At 45.6% G+C, this 22,245-nt stretch overlaps 1 protein-coding gene across 2 annotated transcripts in view; it reads left to right on the top strand.

Moving 5' to 3' along the window:
- DNAJB12 (DnaJ heat shock protein family (Hsp40) member B12) overlaps positions 1-21,242 on the top strand; it is a 39,760-nt gene extending 18,518 nt beyond the window's left edge. The window contains exons 4-10 of one of the 2 annotated variants that reach the window (XM_063132985.1): positions 2,567-2,752; positions 6,470-6,589; positions 7,287-7,366; positions 8,604-8,713; positions 16,535-16,707; positions 17,755-17,906; positions 21,139-21,242. In XM_063132985.1, coding sequence (XP_062989055.1) covers positions 2,567-2,752; positions 6,470-6,589; positions 7,287-7,366; positions 8,604-8,713; positions 16,535-16,707; positions 17,755-17,876 — 791 coding nt within the window. In that variant the 3' untranslated portion in view covers positions 17,877-17,906; positions 21,139-21,242. The remainder of the gene's footprint in view (positions 1-2,566; positions 2,753-6,469; positions 6,590-7,286; positions 7,367-8,603; positions 8,714-16,534; positions 16,708-17,754; positions 17,907-21,138) is intronic. The other variant, XM_063132986.1, reaches the window with a different exon arrangement.
- The last annotated feature ends 1,003 nt before the right edge of the window (positions 21,243-22,245 follow it).

The following is a 22,245-nucleotide window of genomic DNA, read 5'->3' on the forward strand; positions in this document are numbered from 1 at the left end:
TAAACCTAAATGAACCTCTTCATTCATCTACAGATGGATTAAAATAGTCTTTGAGGTATTACCTTTTGTATGAATTCATTGGAGACATGTTCACATCTGTAACAAGAAAAAGAAGACATAGATAGAGTCCTTGTCTTTCATGTTCGACTCTCCTTCATTTTAGGGTAATTTAGCCGTTGTTGGGCTATCAGTTCAGATACCAGGTGGGGGATCAAATGAGTGAATTCCTTCTCGTGTGTTCTAATGACGACGACGACGACGACAAAAACGTTCTAGAAAAGGAAGAGAAAAAGAGAGAGAAATATACACCACTGGCTATTGAAGTTAAAGAACTATGGCAACAAGGAAAGTTCACAATTACTCCATTCTTCTTCGTGGTCTCTGTGCATCACACACATGGGCTCTGCGCCTGCGCGGAGCCTCGAATTGGAAAACTTCTATAGCTAAATGCGTTTGTGCGAGAGCCCTCCCCCACAGCCTCACTGAGCATGCTCTGAGGGTTCCCGCCCATTCCCTCAGTTTTTCTTCGATCGCCATTGCAGTCGGACGCGCTTCGGAGCTTCTCTAGCCTTCTACTCTTCTAGTCCTTTTTATGGACCTTTATTAGTCTTTCTGCTTTTCTCTTAGTCTTAGTGTTTGTTGTTTTTTTAAAAAATTATAGTGTAAATAGGTTTTTCTTTTATGCTTGCGGCGTCTTGGCCGCCCCAGTCAATGGCGTATGGCCGTTAAGGCCCCTTTCACTTCAGTCACCGGCATCACATAAAAAAAACTACACAGAAAACCTTCAGAAACTGGGCTTCCCAAAATACATCCACACCAACATCCAGAAAGCAGTCATACTTAAAACAAGTTCCATAGTCAGGAAGTTTCTGAACCAGTAAAAGACTTCATGACTTGGCAAAGTCCATCATGTCCATCTGGAAAAGAGAGATGATAATAATAATTCCCTAGGAAGGAAGCTGGGTTAGAACCTTTTCCTGGAAGTGCGAGTTCTGTACATGCAGGGAATTCTTTCGTGGAAGAGCTTTTGAATCCTCCGTCCCCATTATCTGAAGTGCTGCAGATAGAGGTTTGGCTGCAGGGGTCAGAAGCTCTTTCAGCCAGAGGGCCGAATTCCATATCAAGGAAGCTTTTTTGGGTGGTGGGGGGGGTCAGGGGGAATGACACATTCCAGAGGTTGGCAAGGCTCAAGGCAAAAGGGGAAGGGATAAAATTGCCCCAGATGCCAGCCTAGTTTAGCTTCAAGCTCTAAGCCTTAGCAGAGGCATTTCAATCTTTTAGAATTGGGGGGTGGGGAGAACACACAAAAGCTGCACAAATGATGGGTGGATGGGGGAAAGGTGGGGTGGCCATCTGGGACACCCATTAGGGTCAAATTTGGCCCGCAGGAAGGCTAGAACATGAAATTTCGCACCCTTGGTACAGTTACCTGATGCAAAAGCATGATCCTCGATGACTAATCGCAGTATCAACCATGTGCACCAGTTGTCAGGTGATCACTGTGGTGATCACATGACAAAGAGAAGTTGGCCAAAGGCCTTGACTGTGGCACCAGAAGACCTGATCCTTCTTTCATGCACATTTATCCTCAAGGTGCCTTTCACATTTTAATTTGTCTCAACTGATCAAGTTGGTGGTCTGCCACGAGGTGAGCTGTCAGTTCTCCCAGACCCTGCCTCTTCCTGCTCCCTCTATGTTCTTAACTGAGTGTCCTGGGGAAGTCCAAAGTTGTTATATCGTTGTTCATTGGGTTAATGTTATGTAGTTATATCATATTTTAGGGTTTTAATCTTTGCAAACCACCCACAAAGCTTTGGCTATTAGGCACTATAAAATGTAATAAATTAATGAATGTAACAAATTTATCAAATTATTGGTTAGCTGCCTTTCAGCCCAAAAGACCCCCCAATGCTACATATGAATTAAAACATATAAAACAATATCGTAATAATAATATACTAAACAAATTAAAACAGGAGGGGGAAAACTGTGGGTTTTTTTGTTTTTTGTTTTAAACAGAGCACAGAATTAAATTTAAAATCCTTCTAATGCCAGGTGGGAGAAGAAAATTTTAACACCTCCCTAAAACCAAACAAGAAAGGTGTCAATCTAACCTCCCCAAGGAGGGAGTTCCATAGTCGGGGTGCTGCCGCAGAGAAGGCCCTGTCCTAATCTCGCCTCTAAAACAGATCTTAAAACTATGGGTAGACTGACGGGAGGATGGTCATTTTCCCAAGAACTTTTTAATAGGCTAGATAAAAGATAGGAAGCAGACAGAAGAGCTACCACTATTATTATTCAGTGTTCAAATAGCATTTTCTTAAGTGCTCACGGTACTTCACATAAGTTGGGTCAGTAATCCTTCCAACAACCCTGTAGGGTAGGTCTGCATTGATATCCCCATACTGCTGAAAGGGATTGTGTTGTCCAAGACCTCCCAGTGAGTGGAGGTCCGAGGTGAGCGATGAACTGGGGACTTCTCAGTTTGCTGCCTCTTGGCCGCCGCGGGACTTCAGCTCTTGCCATGGGACAGAATATGACCGCTTTCTTCTTTCTCACCTTTCAGCCATTGGTAATGCATACGCAGTATTGAGTAACCCCGAGAAGAGGAAGCAGTACGACCAGTTTGGAGATGCAAAAGTCAGTCCCACGCGGCACGGGCACGGCCCTACAGACTTCAACCGAGGCTTTGAGGCCGACATCTCTCCTGAGGATCTCTTCAACATGTTCTTTGGTGGCGGTTTCCCTTCTAGTAAGCCTGTCATTTTAAATCTGGCTGGGCTGTGGGGCGGGTGTGAAGGCAACCGGGTGCCACTCAGCTGGCTTCCCTCTTTGTGCTCGTGCCGGAACCGAAGCGTGTCCTCGAAGAGCCACGACCAGCCATCTTTGTCCCGCCTAGTTGACCACCGTGGATTGAAACATCTAGGCTTACAAAGATGCGCGATGTGCTCGTAGATTCCACATGTTAGACGAACAACCAGACTTTCTAGCAAACGGCATCGTTGGAGATGAGTTTCCCTGGGACCCTTGGCAATTTGGGACTGCCTTTATTGCTGGTTTGGTTGCCGTTTCACAGAAGCTTCCTTCCCCTCCTGCCCAACCTTGCAAGGAAATGAAAACCATTCTGACCCAATAAACCTGCCATTTTCCCTTACAGGTGTGACCTGACCCAAAGTAGCTCCAGCCAGGCCCCAAGGCTTTTCAGCTGAGAATGGAACCCTTGACTAAAAAAGGTTCCTACTGGGCCAGTTGTGTGCTTGAAATAGGCCTTACTATTTCAAGAACGCAACTGGCCCAGTGGCTTTCCCCAAGCTGTAGTCCAGCCTATTTTGGACTACGACTCCTAGAATCCCTCAGCTAGCTAGAGGCCCAACACATCTAGAGGGCATTAGGTTGGGGAAGGCCGGAATAGGTTTTCCTTCCCTGTGGGTATAAGAGATGAGGGAATGAGATCAATTCTTGTCTACCAGTCGGAGCTTCAGTCCAGTAGTCTGGAGATGCCGCTGGCTTCTCCTGTTGTCCTGCAGAGCTTAGGGAGGTGGTCTTCTCCAAGGCCCAGCATCTCTCTCAAGATGATGGCCAATCAGACTTGGGACCAGGAAGGCACTTTCCTTTGGGTCAAATTGCCTGGAGGGCTGGCGTTGTTGGCTAGGGCTTGCCTTCCCTGCAGCATGTGGCTTGACTCTCGCTTGAGTCCTTTGGAACTAGTTGCTGCTCAGGCCCCTGTCTGGCAGCTCACACGTGGCTTCTGCTTGTGGCACAGAACGGCCTTGTATAAGAAGTAGGCTGAACCAGCGTTGGCTGGTTGCTTCTGCCTTGGTGGAAAGGGTTGTGAGCTAGATGCTGGAAGAATAAAATCCAAAGGGCTCCGCCTGCAGTCCTCGCACTCCGCAGCTCCGTTTCTCCCTTCCACAAAAGAATCCAAAGGCTCTGCTGTCAGCCAGCAGGATCTGATCTGATCTGCTTCTTTTAGCAAAATCTCAACCTATGGAGAGTGGCAGGTTACAGGTAATTGCTCCATGGGTATCCCAATGCCTAAACCCGGAGGTGGGTAACTTGTAGGCCAAAAGCTCTGGAGGGACATAACTCCCATCATCATTGGCTGTGCTGGCTAGTGCTGATGGGAGATGTAGGCCAAAACATCTGTAGAGCCACATGTCGCCCTTCTCTGGCCTTAAGCCAACACTAAAAAAACTCTTGGGCCTAGTTCACACAAAACAATGGATGAGCTGGTAAGAATGTTCCTGGACGGTATCACTTCTAATTACAAGTGGGGGGTGGGGTGGGGGAATTGCATGTTTGAATGCTCCTTCATATAAAAAGGTTCCCTTCATATAAAAAACTAGCACAGCAGTGGGAGGTCTTAAGACCATAAGAAGAGCCCTGCTGGATCCGACCAAGGGTCCACCTAGTCCAGCACTCTGTTCACACAGTGGCCAACCAGCCATCGGCCAGGGATGAACAAGCAGGACATGGTGCAACAGCACCCTCCCACCCATGTTCCCCAGCAACTGGTGCATACATGCTTACTGCCTCGGATACTGGAGATAACAGTCTTATAGAGCCTGTTTTCTGATATGGGTCCTACAACCTGCTACCTTTTGTCCTGAAATGACCCTATACCGAGATTTGAACCTACACCAATGCCATGAAACTAGCCTCACACAGCTCCAATTGGGCAGCAGACTCTGCCTGATAAACGTATTAAAAACTATTTTATTCTTAAAATCCAAAAATGCTCTGCTCAACGTTTCGGACGTAGCGTCCTTCGTCAGGAGCTGGAAACAGTTGCTGTGCTACAGCAACTGTTTCCAGCTCCTGACAAAGGACGCTACGTCCGAAACGCTGAGCAGAGCATTTTTGGATTTTAAGAATAAAATAGTTTTTAATATGTTTATCAAGCACCAGAGTTTCTCGTTTTAGCATCTACGCTTATTGGTGCGTTTCCCCCCCCCCCCCCCACATCGGCATACTAGCAGACTCTGCCCCCAAAAGGTGCACTGCAGTGTGGATACAGAATTCAGAAAAGATCGCCCTCACGGTCTCCATGGTTCCTAGCCTTTGTGGGCTTGTGATTTTTTTTCTGGCCACTTGGCTGGTCAGCGAAGCTTGCTGCTCAATCAGGCCTCTCTGGCTTCCTAGTTTTGAATGGAACGTTTTGCATGCCACAAACAGAGGCATTGTAGCCCAGGGGTTGGACGGAGCTGTCGTCTCTGCTCTGACTCAGAAAGAACAGCTGCAGGTTGCCAGTGCTCTGTGGTGCCTCAGCAACGACCATGGTTAACACCTCTGTGCTCTCTGTGCCTTTACAAGTTTGGAGGATTACTCTGTTGAAAGTTCCAAGCCTTTGCAAATGCTTTGTGAGTTTTGCTGTAAAACTGTTGCACATTTAATTGAAAGAGACCCTATGGCAGACACACCCACACCCACTTGTATGCATTTGCAAATTCCCAGGACATGGAAGAGACAATGAGGATGCCAATAACATGATGGCCAAATTGAAATACCAAATGGAAAATACAACTTTTTTTAAAAAAAGACAACTTTTAAAAAAGGATGTACTATTTGTATAGCATCAAAGTCAGCGTGTAGATATGCACGTTTATGAGTTAATAAAGAACCCCCAGTTTGTGTTCAGATGTGGCATTAGGGCACTCATCATCATCATCATCATCATTGCGTCTTGGAGAAAAGCAAACACTGTGTCAACCAACGTTTCCCCAAATTTGCAACACAGATCTACAAGAAAAGTATTTGTTGAGCAGCGGCATAGGACACAAAGGAGACAAATGCATGTTCGGTTTCCAAAGCATCAAGAAAATTGTACAAACGTGTGGTCTCCGCCTCTCCTATATGTCTTACGCATTTGTGCAACCAAAAGAGCTGGAGGCTTCTAGCTGGCTCGGCCTTCAAAAGTGCCTGGGAAACCCAAACTAGCGACCATACAGGTGCATGTCCTCTTCGCTCAACAGCTTCCCAAAGCGTTTGGCTCTCTAACCTGTTGATAACTTCCTTGTGGGCTTCCTCTTGTGATCTGCAACCCGGCTGTTTGAAAGCACTAAATGTCCCATTAAAAATGAGAAGCCTCCAGAGTAACAAATGTTTGACAAATTCATGGGAGCCTACTCTGGAAGTCTTCGGGGACGGGGGGGGCGATTTCCAGGAGCAAGAGTGTCCCACCCCATCACTAGAGTCCTTGCCTAGGAACTCCCCCTGGCCTTTCCTCCCTCTTCCCAGAGCATCGCGTCTGGCTGGCCTGCTGGTGTGTCAGTGCTGGCAGTTCTGGATGACGACATCCAGAAAGGGACATGGTGAACAGGGCCCAAGCGGCAGGAAGGGAGAGTCAGAACGCCAGAAGTAAAGGGAAGAGATAAAAGGGAGGCAGCGTGAGGGCGCCGATAGGGCTCTTGGAAGGACGGTGTTTGGGGGAAGAGGCAGGGGGCCATACTTATTTGAGTCTCCCTGGCAGGCCCCACCCTTAATAGAGAGCCCAAAGGAAGAAGATACTGGGAGTGCAGCGTCTCTACCCGCAACGTGAAGCCTCCAAGTGTGGTGGAGTCTGCAAGGAGGGAACGCCGGGGAGAGCCGCGTGAGACGAACCCCCTGGGAACCAGCATCCTTTTGTTAAGGGAGAGGGGAGGGGGGAATAGCCTCACACCTGGGGATGCTTTGCCTCCAGGCCGTAGAGTGGGGCAGGTGGGAGCGAGAGGGGAAGAGGGGCCCTACTAGTAACTGGCCCCCGAAGACATCAGGGATTTTGACTTGGAATTTAAACCATACTCTGTTCTTCTTAATCATCGTTTGAATTGCATCTGTATTAACTGCCTAGATACTTTAGCAGTTGTCTCTTAAGCAATTTTGCTTGGGATGTTTTAGGAAAGCCTTAAAATCGGAGTCTCCTGTCCTACGTATTTCCAGTGGCACACCAACCGGTTACTCGTCAGTGGATGAAAACACAGATCCTAAATGCAATGCATAAAAAGTACACCTCCGTGATTTCAGTGGAACTTAACTTCCGCACATGGTGTTCAGGATCCGAGTGTAATTCAGTATATATCCCTGGTTTTCCTATCACAGCCTTTTGAATAACCTGGCCTATCACCTCTACCATTATGGATTTTGCCCTATCCTTAAGGGCCTCTTATTATCACCTTCTAGATTTTCAGTGCAGTTGGAAGCACCTGGTTAAACGCCATTCCAGGAGTGGAATGTTCTGAATTGTGTTGCCATATACTTAGTTTTCCCAATATTTCCAACCCATCCTAACAGGCCTCTTTCACCCACAGGTAACGTTCATGTATACAGCAATGGCAGGATGCGGTATACCTACCACCAGAGGCAAGACAGGCGAGAACATCAAGGCGATGTAAGTTGCAGTGAGAACCTTCTGCTGTCCTCCTCTGCCCTAATTGGTCTGTTAGTTTTTCACTTTGCTAGTCCAATTGACTGTGACTTTTGAGAATGTAGCCTCTGCCCTTAAGACTGAGTTGCCACCTAGATGATGAGCATGTACTTGTGTCTACTTGTGCAGAAGTGCCATGAGGATGATGACGATGGTGATTGATGATGAAGAATCATCATCTTCAAATGCACTGTGCTGAGTGCCTTTAAAAAAATATTTTGAAAACAACCTGTATCTGATTGCTAAAACTTTGGAATCTCGTTCTTTTGACTGCACATTCAGAGCCTGTGAGCTGCATAGCAGAAGCCTCTTCAGCCTCTACATCCACCACTCCATTATCTCATTATTCAAATGTGATGCTTCCAGGCATAAGCCTCACCAGCGGCACAGCAGCTGTGAGAGTCCTTTAAGCTGTGCCGTAAAACTGGCACTCCGTATGTTTTGAGCACCAGCTATCATCATCCTTCAACCTCTTGGACGGCTTTCCAGCACATTTTATGCCGGCCTTCCCCAACCTAGCGCCCTTCAGATCTATTGGACTATAACTCCCATAAGCCCCTGCCACATCTGGAGGGCACCAGGCTAGGGAAGGCTGTTTTATGCTTTCAAGTGCATTCTAGCACCCTCAAACCAGGGGAGTGAGTATGGTGTAAACTTTTGGGGCACCAAGGAAAACCACCTGCTGTTTAGGCTTCTTGATCCAGTTCACAGGATGCTCCAAACTCAGAGCTAGTGGGGGGGGGGCAGAATTCCAGTGGTGGGGAAGCCAAAGAGGTGAGTGGCCAAATGTAAAAAGGGCAGGACTAAACGACAAAAAATACCGACATATTTTAGCTTAAAGCTCTTATTGCCAGTAACTAAGCTTTCGGAGTGGCATTTTGACTTCTTAGAATGGATAAAAGAGAGCATGCAAAAATGGTGCCCAGCATGACTCTACAGCCCCCAACAGGTAAATTAAGGCACACTGAGCTATTGTGCCATGCAAACCAGGTCAATATATGAAAACTGCTTTGTGCGCTCTAAAGCTCTATAAAAATGTTAAGTATTATTACAGTTGCAATGGCTCAACGTTCAGTGTTAAGACCCTCCTTTCCTCTATGGTCCCAGGGCTGTAAGGTGGCTTGGTCTTAGCAAGAGTGGGCAGCAGTAAGCCCTTCCGTGACGGCAACTGCACTGACGACCTTCCCTTCTTCCTCCCTAGGGTGGCCTTGGGCTATTTGTCCAGCTGATGCCCATCCTCATCCTCATCATTGTGTCTGCTCTCAGCCAGATGATGGTCTCCAGTCCACCTTACAGTTTGAGCCACAGACCGTGAGTTCCCATTACTTTTCTACACAGTTAGCTTGGGCAGTTGTGGGGAGAAGGGCAGTATGGAAGGGTTTAAGAGCAAAGCTGATTTTGGCCAGTGGCCGCTTTTGTTTGGTGTGTGGTGTTTCCTATGTGTTGCTTCTCTTCCTTTTCTTATGTTCCTTTGGAGTACATTTGCCTCGTGCCATTATAGAATGCATAAGAATGGAGTAAGCCATGGTAGAGCCCTATGTGCAAATTGTAGGACTTAATCAGGATGCATAGAGGAGGGGGGGGGAGAGGAATCACTTGTCTGAAAACTGCCCAAATGTCTTCTACAGAAACCTGACCATATCAAGTACATGTGGAAAGATGTATGGGAACATTTCCCACATCAGCTCAGTTCACACAACAGTTCTCTATTCCTTGGGGAAACTCCACTCAACAATGGAGTTTGTAGGGGGTACTTCACCACACAACATGTTCCAACTCCACCATTGTTGTGTGGGCGTGGCCTCCTTTGGAGTGGAGTAAAAGGCAATGCAGCATTTGATTGACAGTTCCTCCGCCCTCTCACCTCCCCCAGTCCTCCCAATGGCATCCCATCAGGCATTGCTGGAAAAAAACCCACCAATCCCAGTGACTCTCCTAGACAGCACTCCCTTCTTTTGCTGCTCTTGCCAGGGAACTCTATGACCACTGGGAAACTCAACTCAACAGGAAACTCCATGGAGCCCTCCAGAAAAATGTTGTGTGAATGAGCCATCTTCTACAGAATCTTTACCATATGTCTTCTACAGAAACTTGACCATATTCCGTAGAAGGCCTGACCCTAACAGTTATCATGGATAAGGTTGCCATTTTACAAAGAAGCATTTTTGTGGTTATTTGAACCCCTTTCCAAATAGAATGCATTATTAGATAGATGCCTATTGGCTCCCTATATTCTGTATCAGGAAATCTTCAGTTTTTCGCACGTCTTGTGTGAATTTCCAGGTGACACTGACAAGAGCATTCAGGGCTCCAACACAGTTTTGTAAAAATGCCCTTCCCGTGTATAAAGAGACCTCTGCTATCCTTCCCCCCCCCACACACACACCAAGACTTTCCAATGCAGGGTTTCTTTATCGGGGGGCCTAGACTCCCACCGAAATGGTAAAAACAGCAACAGGCAAAGCAAAACCCTGAGCCTCCACAATAATGGCCTTCCTCCCTTCCCTGTGAAAGGTAGCAGATGGTTGACGTATGGCCAAAATCATAAACTCAGCTCTGGGAGGAGGAAAACTCCCTGATTGTGCAATGACCCATTTTACCGGCTGATTAAGGCTCAGGACTGACGAAGGTTAGGACAGGAGGTGATAATTGGAAAAGTACTAGATATACTACAAGGACAACGCTTCTGAATGTGCGTTTAGTCTGTGCGCCCTTTTATGCCCCATGAGGGGCTGACAAGATTGAGCCTGAATTGCTGAAGGGCAGTTTCCAAACCCCTGTCCGCCACTTGCATTTCTTGAATTGACCGCCAGGGGACAGAAGCCAGCCACCTGAGCCCCCAAACGAGAGGAGGCGTTCTCTTTCGGCTGCTTGGTTTGGTCCTTCCCTTCCATTCTGCCTTTTATGCAGGAAAAGAGGGAGGGGGGAGGAGAATGAGACCCTGCAGGTGGAGAGGTGCGCTGTGGTTGGGCTTGTCCTTGGGAATGCTTGGCTCGTTGGTAAAAGCACTTGGCGCCAACAGGACATAACTGGTGTATATACTTCTCGAATGCTGCATCACATTTTGGGGTGCTGCGGTGCTTATTCGTACGCTTGAGAAATGCAGAGTAGACGGGAGTCCCACGCCGCTAAGAGATTGACCAGATGTGAGCTTCTCAAACACAGTGTCATTTATAGTATCTCAGTTTCTGTTTGCCCGGCTGAAATCTGCCGCCACCCTGTTACATAAGGTGGAGAAGCCGAGAGCATGCTGTGTTTCTTAAAAGGGTTCTGCCTCGGCACACTACTGTTTTGAAACAGGAGCTCAGACTGTCATTATCTGAGCCTGTCTGCTTCCCTGGTCCACTCTCGCCGCAGTATCTGTCCATTTGATCTGCGGTAGATTTTATCAGCTGATGACATGTGTATGTACTTTGAAAAGGGCTTTAGTGTAAGATGGCGCAGGCTTTGATATAAGCTTTTCTTATCTGGGCTGGTGGGAAATAAAGTACTTTGATGCTTCCATTTTGGGCTTAAGCCTACAATGATGCAATGGTATTTTTTTGGGTGTGGGTTTTTTTTTCTTTCTTTCCAGAAGCCAGCTCTTTTAAAACCTATTAAAAACATGGAGGGTGTGAAGTCTCTTGCATCCTGTTTCCTTCCAGGCAAATTAGTTTGTCTGGCTCTAACCACGAGGTCCCTAGAAATGTCACTGCATGGTACGAGAGCAGCAGTCAGACTTACTAACCTTGCATTCACTATCGTAAGGGCTAGAAGATGTTCTAATTTGGGGTAGTCTTGCTGGTGAATCATGGGTAGAAACACACTAGAATGGATCAAAGGCTTATAGAACCCAGCATGGCTTTGAGAGGCCGTGGTAGATCCTTCCACTTACGCACAGAGTTTTCCTACGTAGCTGTGGCATGGTGATGCCATCACCGTGGCCAGTACAGGAGGCCAGAGTAGCTGGGTCTACTAATTCTTAGTCACCTTCAGGGCCTTCTGAATTACCGTAAGCTTGGCAGCAGAACTGGAGACCCCAGAATCCTAAACAGAGTCCAGAAATTTGGGGTTGGCGGAGGAACATGTGGATGAACAGTCGGGTCTGCCAGATGTTTTCTTGAGCAGCAGATCCGGATTATTGAAGCATCAAACCAAAAGTAGTTACCACCAGCATGGCAACGAACAGAGGAAGTGAATTTGCAATGCAGGCATGTCCCCTGAGTATTTAGGCTTACCTATAGCAGAGGAGTGGGCAACTAATGGCCCTCCCATCAGCCCCAATCAGCATAGCCACTGGTGATGGAAGATGAGAGTTGCAGCCCAACAACATCTGGAGGTAGCTGCTCAACTGAAAAAAAAAGGCTCTTCCACTTGCAAAGACTGGGATGACTTCTCTTTGTGATCCTACTAAAGTTGCTGTTCTTTGAGCAGCTAGCACTGATTTAATACTCTGGAAGAAGTCAGGGAAAACGTTCGACCCCTGATGTCTGGCCTTTCCGATTGTGACTTGCCCCGTGGGTCTTCCGGAGCTTGCTCCCTCTTTTAGCACTGCATGTCCCTAACCCCATAGAGATTTGGATGGGAAGCCAAATGCATCGATTCCACTGTTGGCTCATCGCAAGCAGATTAGCTGCATCCACCAAGTGGCAAACATCTTGGCAGCCATCCCATCCACTGCCTGAGCAACTGAATTCAATATAAATGCATGCTGCTAGCGTGTGTCATTGAAGCTGTAGCGCTGGTGACTGACGCAGGTACAGGGCCAGCCAGCAGGGGGCAATAGTGACACGTCACCTGCTGCTTCCCACTAGACGTGGGGCTTGGGAAAATCTGGTGGTAGGCTTTGCTCACCAGCTGCCTTGGCAAAGGGAAGCGTTTCGCTGCTAAAGAGGCAGGAGTTCAGAAGCCACCTGAATGCTTCCAAACGATCAATCCAGTCTGCACTGTCCATTTGTCATCTGTGCAAACGAACCCTTCAGAAGAGGCGAAAGCCTCTTGCATATTGATCTGGCCCCTCCTTCATATTTGCCGCCACCCTAATGCTCTGGGTTCAGGTGACGTTGCTTTTGGCACATGACTGTATAACCACCCGCCTTGGGCTAATGCAGGGACGGGCACTTGTGGCCCTCCGGATGTTTTGGTGTAGTTACAGGGAAGAAAAGCACCACTAGACTCTCTGGCAAAACGCAGTTTGTCAACAGGACGCTTAGAAGAAAGAAAAGCTCAAGATTTTTCAACATATAGGTTGTTTTTAGCAGACCTTGGGGGAGCTGGGGGTGGCAACGGCCGACAGAAAGCTCTGGCGTGGGCTGGTCCATGAAGTCACGAAGAGTCGGAAATGACTGAACGAATAAACAACAAAAAACATCTAGTGTCAGCTCCTGAGGAAGGATTTTGTTAAATCAAAATGTTGAGCCTTTTACAAAAAATAACCATTAAGGGTTTTAACTGTTTTCAGCAGCACCAGAGCTTGCCTCCTGTTCCTTTTCCCTCCAGATGTTTTGGCCTACAACTCCCATCAACTCTAGCCAGCATAGCCAGTGGGGATTGATGATGGGAGTTGTAGGCCAAAACAACTGGAGGGCCACAGGTTGCCCACCCCTGGGCTAAGGTAGTCTTTCGATACTATTATTATTATTATTATTTATTTATATAGCACCATCAATGTACATGGTGCTGTACAGAGTAAAACAGTAAATAGCAAGACCCTGCCGCATAGGCTTACAATCTAATAAAATCATAGTAAAACAATAAGGAGGGGAAGAGAATGCAAACAGGTACAGGGTAGGGTAAGCAGGCACTGGGTAGGGAAACCTTTTGCCTTGAAGACAAAAGTACAAAGCCACTTACTGAAAAATACACATTGCTCCTGGCTTTATTAACAAAAATATGATTTCAGAACCTACCATCTACAGCTCTTAAGTGTTACAAGTAGCTTCTGAGACAATTTGTCTTTTTCCTCATGAAGAACATATCAAACAGTCCCTTGGCACAATCACACAGGGAAAACAAAATCACCTTGCATTTTTACGCCAAATCAAAATACGATCCTTCTCTTGAATGCTCAGGAAGGTTAATGTCCCTTGTTTTAAAGCAAGAAATATTAAAACTCTTGAGGCTCCATGTTACAAGGAGCCTTTCATCCTGAGGTGGGGGTGGGTGCTTGGTCATCCAGAGAGGTTGGTTTCCTGCTAAAGATGAGAAAACCCACATTCTTCTGCCAGGAATATCAGTTCCTGTAAATTTCACCATGAGCAGAAATAAGATTCTCACACTATAGATGTGTTTTTTTTAAAAAAAAATACCAGTCAAGTGCATTTTGATTCAGACGATGATGGATGCTTACTCTGTTCCGCATAAGAGGAAATGGTAACAACCTGTTTGAGATCATGCACGGCTGAGGTGCTCTGACCTAACTAGGGTAGAGGTCTAAGAGCACATGATTGTTGCTCCATTGGTAAAGTTCGAGAGGTCTCTGCCTGATCAATGAGTGCCTGGATGGGAGACTGCATGGCGAGCTCCATCGTGCAGGCCCCTCTGAGCTTCTTGAAAGTAGGGTGGGGTAGATGTAAAATAAATAAAAGTTGACGAAAGGCAGTAAGGATTGGGATTTAGGAGGGAGCAGATGGAATGGAGGAAGAGTAATAGGTGTCCCTCACCTATTGGGCACTTGGGGCTTTTCACCTTCGTTCCCATCACCAGCTACTCTCTTAGTCTTTTAGAGCTTTTTCCTATAGCGATGAGGGCTAGGTACCGCTGTTTTCAAATGAATTCTGGGATACTTGGTTCAGTGACAGCTAGAAGCCAGAGACTGCGCTTGTGGCCATGCATGAAACCATTGCCCCTGATTTGAACAGAAGGGGAAGTACACTGTACACTGATGGTGCTATATAAATAAATAAATAAATAAATAAATAAATAAATAAATAAATAAATAAATAGTATACTTTGCACTCATAGAGGTCCCGTGCTCAAACCTGGGGAAACGTAGGGCAAAGTAACCCGTGACCGCCGAGAGCGATTGGTCGGTCTATTCTTCCGCATTGTCTAACATCTTAAAGGCTTGCACACAATATTCTCCAATGCACCGAAGCAAAAGTGTTCACAGGGTACGGTTTCCCCTGAACAGCTCTGTCCTTATGTTCAGGAAAGAAAAAAGACGCTCCTCTGATAATACTAAGTGCTGGGAAACCTAGCTTAGGCTTTTCTTCTAGGCCTTTGTACATTCTGAAAAACCCGGGAGAATATTTTCAGGCAAGAGAAGAGACCTTGCCCGTAGCATATTTTAGTTTGGCCTCCTGCTGCTTAGAGGAGGAGCAGATCTTTTCCCTTTCCAGATTAATAATGGGACCAATCTGTTCCTTTGGGGCTGGCTGCCACAAGGAGGGGACAAGGGACCCCTGTTCCTCCAGCCGTCAGCCATATTAAGCAAATCCGGCTTAATGGAAGCCTGCCTGTTCTGTTCTGCACCCTTACTGTGAGTTAAATCAGAGAGTGTGGGCGTTTCCTAGATGGTGGCTGGCTTCGGTCTGTAGCTCAAAGATCCCAACATCTTTCACTGAAGATCTTTAAGACAGATGACGATAAGTACACATTTGGGGAAGAGGTGGCAAAAGAGGCTTCCAAGAGCACACTGTTGGATCTAGAGCAGTGGTTCTCAACCTTTTTTGCTCCATTCCCCCCTTTCACCATTGTTCAGAATATAATTCCCCCCTTCCCAAGATAGTCTAACTCAAAAGGTGCATTCCAAATAATATGCATATAATATTGAAAATCTTTTTTTTTTCTATATTAGGACATACATTTATTTGGATTATTTTTATAGTAGAGTTTTACAAATTTAATAGCAATAGAAAATGTTGATAGGTTTTAATTTAAAACTTGAAAAAAATAGTTTTTTTTTAATATTCAGAACTAATTACTTAACAGACTAAACTTTACTGAAGCATACTTCAATGAACCAAAAGTTCAATAGAATTCCAGTGTAATGTAGTTTATTTTATTCGATGAAGCTTCCCATTTAAAGGGGCAACGCAAAGCATGGCCCCTTTTACATTCTCAGCTCCCATGCTTTGCGTTGCCCCTTTAAATGGGAAGCTTGAAACTTCTAGGATTGCATGGGAGGGAGGGAAAAGAGAGCAAAGGCCTGGCTTTTGCAGACGACATGACACTTTTCTGGGACGTTTTTAATAACATGTAGGAAGACATAATCTACAGGACATCATACTTTGCTGAATAGTGGTCCCAATTCCCCCCCTGGAACCCTAAAATTCCCCCCCCAGGGGGGAATTCCCTACTTGTTAAGAACCCATGATCTAGAGGGTTGAAGGTAGCAGTATTTCCTCTATTCCAAATCGCATGTGCTATTCACCATTCCAAATGCCTCAGTTCTATTAAAAGACTGCGGTGGAGCAAGTGGAATCCTAGTTGCCTGATAGCTTTGATGTTCTCCTGTTGGGAATGTCCTCTCATGCCCATTCTGTCCTCATGAAATTTCTCCTTACCTGCAAGTGCCTCGTGAACGCTTCTCCTTGCAGTTTTACATTGCCCCTGCTTACGGGTAGTCTGCATTAGTCCAGTGCACAGGGTGACCATATGGAAAGGAGGACAGGTCTCCTGTATCTTTAACAGTTGAACAGAAAGGGGAATTTCAGCAGGTGTCATTTGTATGTGTGCGGCACCTGGTGAAATGCCCTGTTCATCACAACAGTTAAAGCCAAAGGAAGCCTGTTCTCTTGATCAGATACAAAAGAGGGCAGGGCTCCTGCAGCTTTAGCTGTTTGTGATGAAGAGGGAATTTCACCAGGTGCTGCATGCATACAAATGACACCTGCTGAAATTCCCTTTTCTGTACAACTGTTAAATATACAGGAGCCCTGTCCTCCTTTCCATACGGTCACCCTACTACCAGTGCACTATTAGACCCACTGTGTCAGGTATTGTGTCATGTTATGTGCAGGCAGAAAAAAGGAAGAAAGATGGCTGAGTCCCTCATAGGTCCACTATCCATGCTAGTGGGCTGCATTTAGCTTGGGTGGGTCTCAGGCCCGTGGCTTATTAATTCCTAATTCAAACAAATTGTCCTCTTGTTTTGTTTTATTTTATTTTTGATCCTCTTTTTCTTTCTTTTTCCTTTCTCCCCTTGGTCAGGTCTGTCGGCCATATACACAAGAGAGTGACTGAGCATTTGAAAGTAGGTTACTATGTAGCTGACAACTTTGCAGAAGAATATACTGGCACAAATCTGAAAAATGTGGAAAGGAGCGTGGAAGATGATTACATTGCAAACCTCAGAAATAACTGTTGGAAGGAAAAACAGCAGAGTGAGTAGCCCAGCTTGAGAGAAGCAAAACTAAATTGCCAGACCCAATATCTTTCCTTGATGCCACTCATCAAGGAATTCTGTGTTGTAGAGGAGGGCTGGTTTATTTCCATATTCTTTGTGACCACTCTGATCTTTAGTATCTTCTCCATAATAAAGACGGTGCCATCTAGCAGTAAGAGTTTGATGGGTGTGGAAGCCACATGCGCTTCGACATACAAACATGCCCATTTGCACAGCACATACAGGCTACCTGCTGAATCCAAAAAACAGCTGTTTTTCACAACAGGAAAATGTTCCTCTTCTTTTTCTCACAAGTCAAACTGTGGCCAAACATTTTACAACGCCTTGCTTAAAAATGGATAGGAGCTAGGGACAATTGCTCTGGGGGTAGATCTGGTTGGTGGGCTGCCCATTGGCTGTCCCTGTTAACGAAAACTGTCTCTCCAAGTTGTCTTATCATCCAGAAAGGCTTTTGAGAGCTTTGAGAAGGCAAACTTTGCCTGACAAAGGTGTTGGAAGGGTGTTATCAAAAGATAAGTTTTGGGCAACTTAGATATATTTGCAAGTCTATTTCAGCCAAGGACCTTGTCCAGTGTGTTCCGATGTCACAACTAAGTGGTAATTTAGACACAGCTGATCACTGTGGCCCATAACCAGTACAATAAATATGCTGATGTTGAAGACACATTTGATTATGCAACAGGGACAGGTTCTGATGTTCCTTCAGTGGTGATCAAGCTGTCCAGCCCTGACCTAACCTACTTCAAAAATGATTCCTAAGATAAACTGTAATTACAATGTCTAAGGCAGTGTTCAGCAGTAGATAAATAGCTTTGTTGACTCCATTGCAGCTCCCTGTTCCAGATGACATAAGGGAGAGGTGACGTGAATGTCATCTTTCCGGAAGCAAGCAGGAAGCATAGCCCTCTCTCCAGTGAGCTCCAGGGGGAATATCTGGCAACGAGCATTATGCAGGCATAAGTGAATAATTACACTTGCCAGCACTCTGAGCAATTGCTTCCAACAATTTGGCTTTCTTTTGCAGAGGAAGGCTTGCTCTACCGGGCGCGTTACTTTGGAGATTCAGATCTGTATCAGAGAGCACAGAAGATGGGCACGCCAAGCTGCAGCAGACTGTCTGAGGTTCAGGCATCGATGCATGGATAGCTGTCGAAGAAACAGTCCACAGAGATCTAAGTAAGAGCTGGTGAATTTACTTCTCAGTGATCCTGAAGCGCGGCACAGTAGTCCATATAGTCCTTAGATCTTCTCCCCGTGCACACATATCCCTCAATCAAGGAATCCTACATTCAGCTTAATTTGTACATTTGCTCTTTTCATGTTCTTTCCACTTCTCTTACATCGCCTTGCTAATGTGCAAAATGAGCTGGTAGTTGATTGGCCCATCGCATGTTTAGCTGAGGTCATCTTTCTATTTGCTGTCCCTGGTTGTTGGCTCGCTGAGAACGAGTCTGAGTGACAGCAGCTTCAGCGATTACCAAAGAAGTCTGACGAACTGAATGGGCAATTGCTTGGTAGATCTTCCTGTAATGTCTGAAAGGGGCCTTCCGTAGGCTGTGGGTGGGGAATGTAACCTTTGCAAGCTCCTCTTCAAGCACGACGTGACACCTGAAGGTGCTCTAGGGAGCTGGACCACTTTACCCATATTTGATTAGCCAATGTGGTGTCTCTTACATTGAAAACAATGTTACGGCAGCATCATAGAACTCAAAGAACTAGGACATTAGGGGGTCTTTCTTTTAAAAAGTCAGCATAATGATCAGTGTACCATTGCAAACGTTTGAAGGCGGCTATTGCAAAGTGCAAAAAACTATTTTAAAAATGCAGTTTTTGCACTGGCATGGTAAAATCCCCAGAGCTGTATGAAGAGCAGCTTCATGCAAATAACATATGACATAGCCTCCGTGTGGTTGCTTTTTTACAAGGATTTGTCTCTTCCTGCTGAGATTTCCCCGCTAATAATGAAGCTGGACTAGAGAAACATAAAAGCGATTAATAGAAAGCCAGTGCAAAGGTTTTTTAAAAAAATTGTGTAAAAGTGTTCCTTTTCGTTCTCCGTTTAGGCTGGTTCTCAGGGTCAGACTAAATTTTATACAAAAGCTCTCTAAAGGGATTTCCTGACTTTAAAAACACACACCAACATTTAAAAGCAGCCTGTCAGGGAGCTACACTGGATCAGGGCTCTCTCTCTCTCTCTCCATATAGTTCTCCAATCAAAATTGCCCAGCCTCTGAAGCTGCTATCCTCATGATCCTCATGTTTGTTTGTGTACCACTGCTCATGCTAAACCAAGGGGCTCAACATCAGAAGAATTGACTTAATAAAATATAACCTTTTGGGATTATTCACTGAACATTACAAAACATAAATAATCCTTCAAATATTAAAAAATGCACTAAGTTTAAACCACCCACTAATAATTCATACTGGGGCCTAAACAATAGAAATACAACAACTTAATCCAAGTAGCAGCAGAAATCATACATCTTACCTAACTAAGTGTGACCCCAGAAACAACACCTAAACTCTGATGGCTCTAGGCACCTTCAGCAGCAGGAACAGCCTTTGCAGCTGGAGTAATTCAGGACCCTGCTCTCCTAGGCCTTGTGGAAAGGAGCTAGAGAAGAACAGGGACTATTCTAATCATAGAATAGTAGAGTTGGAAGGGGCCCATAAGGCCATCGAGTCCAACCCCCTGTTCAATGCAGGAATCCACCCCAAAGCATACCTGACAAATGGCTGTCCAGCTGCCTCTTGAATGCCCCTAGTGTGGAAGAGCCAATGACCTCTCTAGGTAACTGGTTCCATTGTCGTACTGCTCTAACAGTTAGGAAGTTTTTCCTGATGTCCAGCCGGAATCTGGCTTCCTTTAACTTGAGCCCATTATTCCGTGTCCTGCACTCTGGGAGGATCGAGAAGAGATCCTGGCCCTCCTCTGTGTGACAACCTTTTAAGTATTTGAAGAGTGCTCTCATGTCTTGTGGAAAGGAGCTAGAGAAGAACAGGGACCTAGAATCATGCACCTTAAAGCATACCTGACAGGTGGTTGTCCAGCTGCCCCCTGATCCTATAGGACTCACAGCTAGGTGATCTCTAGTCTTGCTAAAAGAAACTGTCTTTTTTCCAGCTGGGGTGGGGGTGGTAATTTAAATCAGGGAAATGATTTGAATAGAGAGGGTTAAATACCCCTAACAACAAGCACTCTGCAGCTGCTTTTGAGTTTAGAAAAAAAAAATTGTCAGGAGGTCTGAGCGTGGACCTCCCCCATTACATGTAGTGTGGTCTGTGCTAAAGTGGTGAACCTATTTTGGAGGTTGTATCATGTCTGATTGCAGATAGGGGTACACTGGATTGCTGCTCTTAACCAACTAACCAACCAACAGAAAAGGCCCTCCGCATGGACAACTACACACAGTACATAGTTAAACTATGGAATTCGCTACCACAAGATGTAGTGATGGCTATCAATGTGCATGACTTTAAAAGGTGGGGGGGGTAGATAAATTCCTGAAGGAGAAGGCTATCAATGCTACTAGTCCTGGTGGGTATATGTTACCTCCTGTAGCAGAAGCAATACACCAGTTTCTGGGGAGCATGTGCAGGAGTGTGCTGTTGTGCTTGTGGCCAGTTTGTGGGTTTCTGTTCAACAGCTGGTTGGCCACTGTGTGAACAGAGTACTGGACTAGATAGACCCTTGGTTTGATCCAGCAGAGCTCTTCTTATGTTGTTAATTAGCATTGACAGGCAGCAGACAAGGCTAGACTTCGAGTTTGAAGCCTCCCCAAAGGTTTAGCACCTTAGTGAGAACAAACCCTTGCCAGGGGAGGTGGGGGGGACGGGACTTTGATCTATAGGGTGTAGTGAAGACACACTGGCTTTTCTTGGCTCCCGTAAGTGTAATTACAAGGTAAAATAGCTCTTCTCAAACCTATCCCCCCCACTCTATTCCCACCGCAAAACTCTTATTGCATTTTGAGGCCTGCCTTTAGACATTTGTCTGTGTGAACACAGAAACATTTGCAGGAGCCCATGGAGAGTTTTTGCGAGTTATCTAGAAGTGCGTTTGTCAGCTGGCTACGCCCTGAGCTTTGGGAGTTGTCTTCACTGGCCATGTTTTGCTTTTAAGACTTCTCTTTCCTCCAGTGCTCCGTGTTCTTTTGCTAACTCCTCCTCCTCATAAGTGGCGAGACCTGTATTGTTTGTTTATGCTAGACGGTTACTGCGAATTTCTCCACATATCGGTTATCAGATGGTGAGAAGAGAAGTTCAAATGTGCACATTAGTATTTCTAGTGACTCCAGCGAAATGTACCACTTGCTAATGGGGATGAAACATGTTCTCTGGGGTTTCTGTTGCCCTTCTAATACACTGGAGACTGATGTAGTTATTGTTGTTGTTTTTTCCTCAGACTCTTCAAATGCCTGAAGACTTTGGGGGAAGTGCACTGAGCCAAGGAGACAGACTTTCTATTTAAAGAATAAGACCTTAAATTAAAATGGAATTGGAGAATTAGCAACGCACAACTGCCCTCTCCTCTCTCTCTCTGTCTCTGTCCAACGTTAGACTTGGATGTCTCTTAGAACAGAAAGAAAAGACTATTTGTCTTTTTTTTCACCACCACCCCCTTCCTTCACTGTCAACTGTCATGTCTCTTTCTCGGGATCCAGCAATCCTGGGAGCAAGTGTTGAGCTGTTTTTCTTTTAAGGCCTGCAGAAAATCAGAGAGAAGGAGAGAACCTTCTGCAATTGCACTGGTCACTTCAAAGAGAGAGGGAGAAATAGGAAGATCTGTAGGAGTAAAACAAAAAATCAATTTTAAAAAGCAAGACAAATTATTTAGAATTAACTTATAGCTGTAAATATGTTGTACTTCTAAACTATGCAGGGATAGAATTAAATTATTTCATTATTTTGCCGAATTTCATAACCCAGGATGTGTGAATTTTAGCCTTTTCTCTCTCCCCACACCCCCCCCCCCCTTGGAAACCTTTCCTACATAAGGCAACCTTGTCTGATAACACAAAAGTTTTGTATTTTTTAATGGCTTGGTTTTTCTGGAGGAAAAAAAAGATATGGTAGAATTCGACTCACAGTTATTCCCCCTTTTTGTATAAGGGAATCTCTAAAACCTACAGGAATGTTTTCTACACACACATTTTCGTACAGTTTGGGATTTGTGGTCTTTATTGGTGGCCTCTCAACGGAGAGGGCATTCCTTGTAGAGCAGGGAGAATGAATTGTCTCAAATGATCTTTAGTTCATCAGGGTTGCTCGTGTGTTTGTATGGAACTTTGTATTTATTTCTACGTTTGCAGACCCCATATTTTCTGCCTTGCAATCAGTGTTCGTTCTGGTACACAGAGCTTCTCTTTTAGTCATCTCCCCGCCCCCCCCCGCCCCCCCCGCCCCCCGTGAGCCAATTTCCTCCATCCTGTAACACTATAAAGTTATAAGCAAAGCTGCCTTTCCTTGACAAACTGCTACTGCTGATTTCATTCCGGGAACCTGTCATCAG

Source organism: Elgaria multicarinata, chromosome 8 (genome assembly GCF_023053635.1).
Source record: "Elgaria multicarinata webbii isolate HBS135686 ecotype San Diego chromosome 8, rElgMul1.1.pri, whole genome shotgun sequence".
Lineage (NCBI taxonomy): Eukaryota > Metazoa > Chordata > Lepidosauria > Squamata > Anguidae > Elgaria > Elgaria multicarinata.